At 40.3% G+C, this 13,422-nt stretch overlaps 1 protein-coding gene across 1 annotated transcript in view; it reads left to right on the forward strand.

Moving 5' to 3' along the window:
- The first annotated feature begins 609 nt into the window (after positions 1-609).
- The window catches only part of LOC131234331 (uncharacterized), a 32,498-nt gene continuing 19,685 nt past the window's right edge, over positions 610-13,422 (forward strand). The window contains exons 1-2 of the mRNA XM_058231135.1: positions 610-897; positions 1,520-1,915. Coding sequence (XP_058087118.1) covers positions 687-897; positions 1,520-1,915 — 607 coding nt within the window. The 5' untranslated portion in view covers positions 610-686. The remainder of the gene's footprint in view (positions 898-1,519; positions 1,916-13,422) is intronic.

Below are 13,422 nucleotides of genomic sequence, written 5' to 3' on the forward strand. Positions count from 1 at the left end.
ATAGGATTATTCCATCCTCACTCAGAAGTTTTCAGTGGTGGGCGTTAAATCCCCGGCGTGGCGCATTTGAGTTTTGGATATGCTTCATTTTTGAAATCATGATAAAACACAATCTAGTGCAGCTGATGGATGGAATGGATGTCACACAGACATCGCATTGGCCCCACATGACGTCACCTAAAAGAAGTTCCTGTTTGCAGGGAGCAGGCAATTCGCGGGGTCTTGCTCTTGCTCCAGTGGTAGACTCTCAGGAGTATCAGCGCCTGGTGAAGGGTTCGAGCGCCCATAGGTGGTGAGATCCCACTAATGCGTGAGTGTGTGGTGGTGTGTGCCTGTGTTAAAAAAGAAGGAAAAAAAAAAGAGCAGGCAGTTCGCGTACATTTCTCATGCATCCTACCCAATGGTCAAAAACAAAATTCCTAGCCGTTCATTGGTTTCGAATACTGTGGCCCATGCGAGGAATGAAATGGGCCGATTTTAGGCCAGTTGGTCCAATCACTGTCTCTCATCTCATTTAAAAGCTCGGATCTATCACATACCTGCCCCTTGCGCTCGTGTACGAATGGGCGAGATTTTACACACGTGTGGGCGGAGCATGCCTCTCCCCCTCGTTTCATTTCACATCTCCGTCTACCTTCAGCTCCCATTTCTCGAGCTAAAACCCCTAAAAACCCTAAAAAAAAGCCATGAGACGAACCTTCCTAAAACACGCCCATTTCTACACTCGCCGTGTCATCTCTCCTCCCAAACCCTTCACTTCTCCTCGAATCTTCAGACTCTTCTCTTCCGAAAATGACAACAACAACAACGAAAATGACCGCCCTATCTCCGAATCCGCCCTCATCCAATCTCAACCGTCCAACCTCCCCTCCACCGTCGAAGATATCGAAACCAAAGGTACTGAAACCCCACTCTTATACACCCTACTTCAGTGTATCGTCTTTTCTCTATCTCTCGTCCATTTTAATCCTTGCATTTTATGTGGAATCATCAGATCCTGATGCGTTAGTTCGTTCAAGTGGGGCCCATTTTCTAGTTATCCAGATAGATGATCTGATTGGCCCCACCTTGGATGGGGCGATGGCTGATGAATGATGATTCCCGGTGCTGGAAGATGTAGGCTGAAAGTAGACGGTCTGCGTAAAGGGAGAATGGTTGGATGTCTAGGATCTTCTAATATAGAAGATTTTGGCGTTGATCCCTTCTCCAATTTGGGGAACATTTTATATTGGTCCAGGCCGTTGATCTGTTTGGCCCCACTATGGATGGTGGATGGCCCAAGATTCTCCCGTCTTGGAGTATCCTGGCTGCAAACAGACCGTCCTGATAAAGGGCCAATTATTAGATGGATATGATCTTTCCAATCATGAAGATCTCTTCAGTGTGTCCATCAAAGGTGGGGCTCATGGCACATATGGATGAATCACAACCGTACTTATGTGGACGGGGCGCATCAGGACGGCATACAGATTCTGATGCATTGGGGCCCTACAATTCCTCACATTTTCTTCTGCTGCAGAGCTCAAAGGTCGGATCCAGAAGTACCTTGAGGGTGACGAGGAAGCTCTCCCATCGATCATTGAGGCGATCCTGCATCGCCGGATGTCGGGGAAGCATGAGGACACTGATGACGAGTTGATGGAGAAACTCCGGATGACACCACTGGACGATGTCACAGACAGGGAGTTTGAGTCAGATTTTGATGAGATCTATGAGACGGATGAGGAGATCGATAATCTGTACAATACACGGGAGTATGTTGAGAAGAAGATGGCACAAGATGAGTATTTCAACATGGATGATCAGAAATGGGATGAGATGATAAAGGAGGCAACGGAGAAAGGGTTCTTGAAGGACACGGGCGAGTGTGAACGTATTCTTGAAGATATGCTCAGATGGGATAACCTGCTTCCAGGTACTTACTGTCTCATATTTTTATTATTATTCGGGTTTTGATCCATTCTTCTTCTCTAGTGATGCAGAATTTTCTCTGACTTTGAAATGGATGTGGGTTCAACTGTTTCTCATTTGTCATATATATAGAAAAAGTTTCTTATTGTATGGATTGGATAAAATGGTGGGCTTTGGGTCGACGTGTTGTGATGCAGTTGCGAATTAATCCCTTTATCTCATAGCCCAGACCCCACATCCCATGGGCTAAGACTTCGGACGAACCCCCCTCGTGGGCTCCACTTCACATGGATTCCGCATCACACAAGCCACCTGCCTCCCACAAGGGACCCCACTTGGGCAAACCGCATCCCCTCATGGGCCCCACTTCACATGGGTTCCGCTTCACATGAGCCACCTGCCTCACAAGGGACCCCATTCGGGCACACTGCATCCCACCCACGAGGGACCCCACTCGAGCCCGGTGTGAAAATGCCCCTGCATTAATCACCCCCGGTGTGGAGTCTCGAACATGAGACCTCTCGCTTTGATACCACTTTGACGTTGGATAACTAACCGCTTGCTCTAAAAGCTCAAACTAATAGAGCATGGCGAATTAATCCCTTTATCTCATAGCCTGGGCCCCACATCCCATGTGTTAGGACCTTGGCCTAACCCCTTTCGTGGGCCTCACTTCACATGGGTTCCGCTTTACACGAGCCACCCGCCTCACACAGGCCACCCACCCCGAGTGTGCCCCTGCATCCCACATGCGACCCCACTCGAGCCCGGTGTGAAAATGCACTTATATTATGTTGTCCAATGCTTGGGCTGATAGTTCATAAGGTATGTTTGGGTTTGAGGTTTGTATGAGTGGGGCCTGTGGTTTAGTGATCTGAAAGGTTGATATGATTTTCTCATCGCTGATGGCTGATATGAACATCCCCCTATTGTCAAAATGTATCACCATAGGGACGAGGTGGGTCCATGATTAGTTTGGTTAACATTACGGACCCACTGTTTGCACGGTTATTTATAGGGATGGTGAAATATGTAGATGGTTGTCCGACCAGTTAGTGGGCGCAGCATGGTGGCTCAATTAGTAGTTGGGCTCTATAGTGGTGGTCCAATAGGTCTGTGGACCCAAGAGTCATGGTTCTGTTTCTTTTCCTAGTCAGTAATCATACTAGGAAACTCTGATTTGTTGATCCTAAAAACCCAATGAACACATCATACAAATAAGATTTGGACATGACGAAACATGTAAGGCGGCGTAGATTGTTGGTTGGCGAGTGGATCCTCGGGGGTATAGTTGCCCTTCATCATATCCAAGTGTTTTGCTCGATGCATGGGGAGCAAGATAGGTTGGTGTGGAGGTTGGAAAGCTTGAGTCATTTCTTAGTCTCATCCTTCTATGATTTGTTGCGTTCTCCCCTGCTTGAGGGTCAAACTTTGATGGCAATGCTTTGGTGGTTTGGTGCCCGCCTCCCACGAAAGTGGCAACATTTGGGTGGCTTGTTGGTAGAAAGAGGGTCCTAATGACAATCTTCAGCAGTGTGGAATGGTGATTCCGAACATGTGCGCTCTATGCAATGCTGGCAAGGAGGTAATAGTTCACCATTTCATTCATTGCGCATTTTCTTGGAAGATTTGGGGTTCTATCTTATCTTTGTTCAAGGTGTAGGGGTGCATGCCTATTTTGATGGATAGTTTCTTAGAGGTGGGTCATGGGGTTTCTCTTTTGAAGCTTGCTCATGTGGAATGGTGGTTGGTGATCTTAGCGTCCTTTTGCGCTATTTGGGGGGAGAGGAGTGGGAGATGTTTCAGTGATCTTGAAAAGGATGCTGATTTTGTTATCCGTATGGTGAAATTTCTTGTTGCCGAGTGGGCTTCTTGTATTTTCTTTTGAAAGATAGTTCTATGCGTTTTGCTACTTAGGGTTGTAATCTTTTGGGTGCCATCCTGAAACCTTATTAACAAACCCCCTTTGTTGTTTTAAAAAACCATGTAAGGCAACGCCATCAAATGGGCTTATTTAGGGCATGCACCAATCCTATGAGGACGGAGGGAGGGATTTGCACATGCCTGGAGATTATAATTGCAACTTTTAAAATTTATATAATAAGTATTAATGCTTAACTTCCTTTCCTTCCCACTTTGGTCTTATCTCTTATGGTGCCTGTCCGAGGATTGCGGGATGCGGTGTTTGTTTGGCTTATGGGAAGGAAAAGAGTGCTAACCATCGATAACCTTTAAAGGCAATCCCTTGTCCTTCCCAACATATGCTTGATGTGTATGGGTGATGCGGAGTTGATCGACCATCTCTTCATCCATTGCCCCTTCACGCATAAAGTTTGGGATCACTTCATCTCTCTTTTCCATATGTCATGGGTGATGCTGTTTTCTATCAACCAACAGTCATGCGCTTCGCACTGAGCAACAATGGGTAAATCTCTGAAAGCCATATGGAGGCTTGTGAAGGCTGGAACAGTCGATGTTTTCAAGATAAGGATCCCTCCGTCGAAGAGATCATATGCTTAGTGAATTTTGTTGTTTAGAATGGGTTCCTTATGTTAAAGCAGTTGCGGGTACTAATATTTTCGCTTGGTTTTTGGCTTAGCATTGGGTTGTATTCTTTTCCTGTCTTTTGGCAGGTGTTCTTAATAAAATTGCAGTTATCTCTACAAAAAAATGTATTAATGCTTAACTATACATATATAAGTTTATTTTGTAAATAATCAAAGTCAATACCATCCAATTCCTCTTGTGGCACAAAAGCCCACAACCCTAATTTTCTTTGAAGTCTACCTAATTCTAAATCCTAATTTCCCCAAATCCCAACTCTAGATTTCCCAATTTCACCAAATTCACCAATCCAAAACCAATTTATTTTTTTTCCCCCAAATCCTTAAATTTTCCAAACCCCAACAATTTTCAACATCCCTAAATCCTCTAACCTAAAATTTCCAATCATGTTAATTCTTGAATTCACCTTAAATCTCTTTTACGGCACCAACAAAGGCTCAAACTGCTTTTAGGATGTCCAATGTGATGACCTCAAAACCCTATTAGAAGAAGAAATCAAGAAGAAAAAAGTGAAGTTGTTGAAATTTGGGGGAAGAGACGAAGAGTATCTCAAGCTGTAATATCAAGGAATGAGAAAGATTGTTGAAATAGGGCTTAAAAGGCATTTCTTATCTATTTGCATCCCTATTGGGTGGTACAACACCAAAAACCTATATGCATGAGGTGACACATAATGTTATTTTGTGTAGAAAACGAAATGTAACTTAAGCGCAACTAGCGCAAGGCACTTCCAGGTGCTAAGTGCACGCCCGAGGTCCATGCAAGGTGCAACAAGCCTAAAATGCCTAGGCGTGGGTTGCCTTTGACTACGCTAGTGCAACAGGCCAAAAATGCCTAGGTGTGGGTTGCCTTTGACTACGCCAGTGCAACATAATGCATGGGCATTTTCACACTATGAGATAAAGGGATTAATTCGCCATACTCTAACAGTTCAAGCTTTTAGAGCAAGTGGTTAATTGTCCTGCATCACAACAGGCCTAAAATGCGTAGGCGTGGGTTGCCCTTGACTATGCTAGTAAGATCAGAACTATCTTGTGTTTGAACCAGCGAATCAAAGCTTCGGTGCCGATTTTGGGAAAAATCGAAAAAAAGAGAGGTAAAAATCTTCTTTTATTATTTCTTCTTGCTGTATGCGTGTCAATTCAAAGTGATATGACCGAATTGACCAAATGTTTCTTAATTTGTGTTCAAGTTAGCTATATTTGCCTCATTTTTCTTTTAAATCTTTTCCGAGGTTCGCTATTTCTTTTCAAAATTTCTAGTGATTTTTTAACTTTTTTTTTTTCAATTTTTTCTTACAATGATGCTGAATAACTTGTTTTTAGTTTAGATATTCTTTTTAAAATTTCTAGTGATTTAAAAAATTTTTTTTTTTCAATTTTTTCTTACAATGATGCATGAATAACTTGTTTCTAGTTTAGATATGTAGATTAACACATTAAATTAATGGTTAAGAGCATTTTTATTTCTTCGGTATTTTTGGCCATTTTTAGATTCAAGTAAATTTTTTCTTCCAGTAGGATAATTAGGGATGTACATTAATAGGATGAATGGATGAATCTCATAGATTATGCAAATTCATGTGTACCCAAAATGACCCGACTCTATTCATCTATTTTTTTTTTTTTTAAAATAAAATTAGTTTGCCACTTTGACTATTTGTCAGTTATTAATTTATCACACATTATAGGCTTGTGAGTTTGTGGTTTGTGTAATTGTGTCATCATTACTCATATGTGGACTTATAATCTTAATCATGTATTGATATTTGGATAATATAGAATATTAAATATGAGAATGTTAGAGTTAGGTGCCGTTTGGTAAACTGAAAGATGAGGTCTGAAAATTAATTTAAGTGTTGAAAACTTAAAATGTTGAATTTTAGTACTTGTAAGTACTGATTTAAAAAAAAAAAAAAAAATTATAAATTTTTTTGGGTAATTTGTGTGGAAAAAAGTCATGATAACTGAAAATGAGCATTTTTTCTTCACAAAAAACGTGATTGGTAAACACAAACCACAAATGTATGAAAATTGGCAATTTGTCATATTTGCCCTTATTATCTAAAATTCTATCTTTTTTAGAGTATGGTACAAAACTTGTTATTGCCGTGCCACCAAATTTGGCACACCTATGCCCAATCTACATACATCTCTCAAACATAACCCTTCGATTGATGGACCTTGTATTATATTCTTCTTTATAAAATAATCATAACCCTTTGATTGGTGTCTTTAAACTAGACAACTAATAAGAGAAACACTTTTTTTCCTTTCTTTTCTTCTTCTCTTTCTTCTTCTTCTTCTTCTTCATCTTCTTCTTCTTGAGTAGCTGCGGCTGCGGCTGCGCCCTGCTGCGGCTTTTCCTGTTCTTCTTCTTCTTCTTCCTCTCTCTCTCTCTCACTCTCTCTCTCTCTCAATCTCTTCTTTCCCCCTTTCCCTCTTGTTTTCTTCTCTCTTCTTTCCCTCTTTTTTTTTCTTTTCGTTTCCCTCTCTCCCCATTTTTTTTTTTTTAATTTGCAGCAGCTAGCTGCTTACCGCTGTAGGTACGTGTCACGCAAAGACGAGCGCTAACACTCCTCGAGCTCCGAGTTGTACGAACGGTTCAAAGGAGATCAAAGTTATATGGGCTCCACAGTGATGTATTTATTACATCTACACCGTTCATCTATTTTCAGAGATCATTTTAGAGCACCCCCCAAAAAATGAATTATATCCAGAGATCATCTGGACCACACCAAAAATAGCAACAGAGATAATGATTTTCACGGTTAAATAATTCGTAGGGCACACGATAACATTTATTTTCCATCCAATCTGATCAGACCCAAGTGGGCCCCACTATGATGTATATATTTTATCCATATTATCCATCCATTTTGCCACATCATTTTAAGTCAGGATTCAAAAAATTAGTAATATCCAAATCTCAGGTGGACCACACCATAGAAAATAGTGGTTATAGAATGGTCACCATTAAAAATTTCTTAAAGTCCACTGTAATGTTTATTTTCAATCTAACCTGTTAATTGGGTCACATTGACGTGGATGAAGGGAAAACACACATGTCAGCTTGATCTAAAACTTTTCTAGCCCCCAATAAATTTTTTACGGTGAACGTTTAATTATTGTTGTTTTTTATGGTGCAATCCACCTGAGCTTTGGATGTGCCTCATTTTTGGGCTCATGCCCTAAAATTATTTGGCAAAATGGATGGACGGTGTGGATATAACACATTCATCATGGGTGGGGCCCAAAAAACTTTGACACATGTGTTGCACTTTACATCCAAGTCCCTCCTAATTCAAGCCTTAAAAAACTGTACACGAGACATATATTAACTTAAAATTTGACAATTAAATTATGGACTGCAATTGCTAACTCACAATGCCAAAATCAAATTATTTGAATAGTTTTAATTGTTAATTTGTGAACTTTTATTTTTTAAAATAGGGCCTTTTGATTTTTTTTATTTATTTTATGATTCACTATACAATAAATGTCCACCAATTTATAAGTGGGATAATGACAATAAATGGCATGAATTTGAGGCTGATTTGGAGAATAGATTGGTCCTCCAAGTCAGCCCCAAATTGGCAACGCCATCTACCTGAATTTAATTTCATTTTTTTAAAGAATATTGGGAGAAATGATATCAACTTGTTAAGTATATAAATTACATATTTAAAAAAATTAAATATATGAATTTTGTAGTCAAATTCAAGTTACCTGGTTAAAAAATTAATCAGACAGTCCGATACAACTTCTCACCAAAGAGTGGACCGTTACACCACCATAAACATGTTCCAATTTATAAATGAATGCATATTTGGAATGCTTAGAATATTCCGGATTTAATCCATATTTTTTCATATTTTTTTGGGAAAAAAAAATTTTGTGCCGTTACGCCCCCTTATCGCCGTTATGCCCCCGTATCCGTATCGGTTTCGGAGGGCACCGTTACGCCAACCGATACCGATACGGGACACCTTGCTCATCAGGGGACCACACTCATCAAACAAGACACAACCCTTTGATTGGTGTCTTTAAACTAGACAACTAATAAGAGAAACACAACAACATCTCACACATCTCAGTGATCTCACTCACGTCTGACATGGATGGCTAGACATGTGGGCCACCACCACCAAAGGTATATTGGGCCATAAACATCTTACTTGTGTCAACGTTTAACCAAGCAACCAAAGATTGATCTATCAACCCACCAAGGGTGATGAAGTGCGTCATGCCCAAGTCCACACCAAGAAATCAACATCGTGCGGCTCGGATTTCGCCCTGTAACAGCCTTGGACAATTTTGCCCGTAATCTCCTTGATCGGGTCACCTTTTGGTCAGTTTGAGCTGATGGATCACTCTAGCACAAGCCATTTGGGCTAGATAGCAAGTTTTAGCCCATTTTGATCTCAGATGATCCAGATCTGTCGATAATAAGATCGGATGGTCACAATCCAATCTGGCCAGCTTTAGACAGTCAATGTCAAATCTATCTGGACCATCTCAAAGATTGTATCAAGATGAACACTCATACCAAATTTCATTCCATTCATCAGTGGTTGAGGAGATATGGCCTGCTCAAGGAACGATCAACCTTGAACATCCATATCGTTGCGATCCCTGCCCTGAGCTAGACAACAGACCTATCTTGTAGTGCTCAATGTGCTGGTCATCATGGATGGTTCAGATCTTCCAAAAGAAGATGCTTACTTGCTCAAAATTGGGCCCAAGTTGCTGGTGTGTTTCCACACGCACGTGGGCCCACATGTGCATGAATTGTGGGCCCCACTTGTTGATCCAGCAGTACAGGGGTATGTGGAACCTATAATGTCAGTCGTGAGTGGGCCCCACATTCCCTATAGAGGTTGTACAGTCAGCTCATGCACGATCAATGGTTGAATAGAAGCATACACAACGTGTAAAAGAACATATTAGACTCAATGGGATATGCAGGCTCAATTCCTAATTGAGAATTTTGAGATTTAGAAATTCCTAAATTCATATTTATTTGAATTTAACATCGAATAGGTAATTTCCAAATTGTAAAATTCTAATTAGAAACCAATCATAGAGAAAGAAGTAAAGAGAGAGAGAGAGAGAGGAGAGTCAAAGAAGGAAAGGAGGGCTGCGCCCTGATGCGGCTTCTTCCTGTTCTTCTTCTTCTTCTTCCTCTCTCTCGCTCACTCTCCCTCTCTCTCTCTCAATCTCTTCTTTCCCCCTTTCCCTCTTTTTTTCTTTTCTCTCTTCTTTCCCTCTTTTTTTCTTTTCGTTTCCCTCTCTCTCCATTTTTTTTTAATTTGCAGCAGCTAGCTACTGTAGGTACGTCAAGCGCTGACACTCTTCGAGCTCCGAGTTGTCCGAACGGTTCAAAGGAGATCAAAGTTATATGGGCTCCAATGATGTATTTATTACATCTACACCATTCATCTATTTTTAGAGATCATTTTAGAGCACCCCCAAAAATGAATTATATCTAGAGATCATCTAGACCACACCAAAAATAGAAAGAGATAATTATTTTCACGTTAAAATAATTTGTAGGGCCAAACGTTTATTTTCCATCCAATTTGATCGTACCCGAGTGGGCCCCACTATGATGTATATATTTTATCCATATCGACCATCCATTTTGCCACATCATTTTAGGTCGTGAATAAAAATTAGTAATATCCAAATCTCAGGTGGACCACACCATAGGAAGTAGTGGTTATAGAATGCTCACCATTAAAATTTTCTTAAAGTCCACTGTAATGTTTATTTTCAATCTAACCTATTAATTGGGTCACATTGACGTGGATGAAGGGAAAACACACATGTCAGCTTGATCTAAAACTTTTCTAGCCCCAATAAATTTTTAACGGTGAACATTTAATTATTGTTGTTTTTTATGGTGCAATCCACCTGAGCTTTGGATGTGCCTCATTTTTGGGCTCATGCCCTAAAATTATTTGGCAAAATGGATGGACGGTGTGGATATAACACATTCATCACGGGTGGGGCCCAAAAAACTTTGACACGTGTGCTGCACTTTACATCTGAGTCCCTCCTAATTCAAGCCTTAAAAAATTGTACACGAGACATATATTAACTTAAAATTTGACAATTAAATTATGGACTGCAATTGCTAACTCACAATGCCAAAATCAAATTATTTGAATAGTTTTAATTGTTAATTTGTGAACTTTTATTTTTTAAAATAGGGCCTTTTGATTTTTTTTTTTTTTTTTTATGATTCACTATACAATAAATGTCCACCAATTTATAAGTGGGATAATGACAATAAATGGCATGAATTTGAGGCTGATTTGGAGAATAGATTGGTCCTCCAAGTCAGCCCCAAATTGGCAACACCATCTACCTGAATTTAATTTCATTTTTTTAAAATAACTATTGGGAGAAATGATATCAAGTTGTTAAGTATATAAATTACATATTTAAAAAATTAAATATATGAATTTTGTAGTCAAATTCAAGTTACCTGGTTAAAAAATTAATCAGACGGTCCGATACAACTTCTCACCAAAGAGTGGACCGTTACACCACCATAAACATGTTCTAATTTATAAATGAATGCATATTTGGAATGCTTAGAATATTCATGATTTAATTCATATTTTTTCATAATTTTTTGGCAAAAAAAAAAAATTTGCCCCGTTACGGGCCGTTACGCCCCCGTATCACCGTTACGCCCCCGTATCCGTATCGGTTTCGGAGGGCACCGTTACGCCAACCGATACCGATACGGGACACCTTGCTCATCAGGGGACCACACTCATCAAACAAGACACAACCCTTTGATTGGTGTCTTTAAACTAGATGACTAATAAGAGAAACACAACAACATCTCACACATCTCACTCACGTCTGACCTGGATGGCTAGACATGTGGGCCACCACCACCAAGGGTATATTGGGCCATAAACATCTTACTTGTGTCAGCGTTCAACCAAGCAACCAAAGATTGATCTATCAACCCACCAAGGGTGATGAAGTGTGTCATGTCCAAGTCCACACCAAGAGATCAACATCGTGCGGCTCGGATTTCGCCCTGTAACAGCCTTGGACAATTTTGCCCGTAATCTCCTTGATCGGGTCACCTTTTGGTCAGTTTGAGCCGATGGATCACTCCAGCACATGCCATTTGGGCTAGATAGCAAGCTTCTGCCCATTTTGATCTCAGATGATCCAGATCCGTCGATAATAAGATCGGATGGTCACAATCCAATCTGGCCAGCTTTAGACAGTCAATGTCAAATCTATCTGGACCATTTCTAAGATTGTATCAAGATGAACACTCATACCAAATTTCATTTCATTCATCAGTGGTTGAGGAGATATGGCCTGCTCAAGGAACGATCAACCTTGAACATCCATATCGTTGCGATCCCTGCCCTGAGCTGGACAACGGACTTATCTTGTAGTGCTCAACGCGCTGGTCATCATGGATGGTTTAGATCTTCCAAAAGAAGATGCTTACTTGCTCAAAATTGGGCCCAAGTTGCTGGTGTGTTTCCACACGCTCGTGGGCCCACATGTGCATGAATTGTGGGCCCCACTTGTTGATCCAGCAGTACAGGGGTGTGTGGAACCTATAATGTCAGTCGTGAGTGGGCCCCACATTCCCTATAGAGGTTGTACGGTCAGATCATGCACGATCAATGGTTGAACAGAAGCATACACAACGTGTAAAAGAACATATTAGACTCAATGGGGTATGCAGGCTCAATTCCTAATTGAGAATTTTGAGATTTAGAAATTCGTAAATTCATATTTATTTGAATTTAACATCGAATAGGTAATTTCCAAATTGTAAAATTCTAATTAGAAACCAATCATAGAGAAAGAAGTAAAGAGAGAGAGAGAGAGAGGAGAGTCAAAGAAGGAAAGGAGGGTGCACACGCATCCCCATGGAAAAATTTTGTACAACCTGTGAGCCCTACGTGGGCCACCTCCTTTGCAATCTGGAGACCTTTCCTCGATCCTCTCTTTACCAACTTTCAAACAAGCCCCATATGTGATACCTTCTGACATTGATTATCATGAACAATTTTGACGCTTGAGATTCAAAACCCTAGATTTACAACTTTAAATCATGATCCTGGCTAATTCGGGTCATTTATGATTCTAGACAAGTTGAGATCTATCAAAGGGAATAAGAAAATTCACAACTTACAACTTGAGAATGGTTTCAAAATGACTGCCTCTTACAAACCGTACATAAGATGGAATTTAAAAAAATAAGCAAATCCAAGCCATCCAAAAATCATTATCCATATCACATCATGCATAATCACAAACCAAACATTTTCAATGGAATAAAATGGTTTAGATCAGTCCACAAACCCTAAATCAATCAATCCTTCAATTTGCACTATTAGTGATATGACGAGATTGAAACGACTAGATCTCTCAATCCAAGAGTCTGATTTAATTTTTTTTTTAAAAAAATCAAAGCTAGTCCAAAGAACTACATATGGACGGGCCAAGTGGCAATTGATTGGAATGGATGTTAGTAGGGTTTTGGTGAGAGAGAGAGAGAGAGAGCATTGTCATCTTGATTTTTTGGTAGGGATATTTAGATTTGCCAATTGATTTGAATTGTGAAAATGACTTAAAATTCCAATTTTCAGTTGTAAGTGCTGAAATTAAGTTTTACGACGAGGTGATCTGTTGGCTCAAATTGACCAAAAAGTGACTTGAGCAAGGAGATTATGGGGCAAAAATGTCTAAGGTTGTTGCAGGGCAAAATCCGGGCTACACTATGTTGGGCAAAAACGTCCAAGGCTATTGTGGGGCAAAATTTGGGCTGTACGATGTTGATTCTTTGGTGTGAACTTGGGCGTGATGCACTTTATCACTCTTGGTAGGTTGATGGATCAATCTTTGGTTGCTTGGTTGAATGTCCACGCATATAGGATGTTTGACCCGATGT

Source organism: Magnolia sinica, chromosome 19 (assembly GCF_029962835.1).
Source record: "Magnolia sinica isolate HGM2019 chromosome 19, MsV1, whole genome shotgun sequence".
In the NCBI taxonomy this organism is placed as follows: domain Eukaryota; kingdom Viridiplantae; phylum Streptophyta; class Magnoliopsida; order Magnoliales; family Magnoliaceae; genus Magnolia; species Magnolia sinica.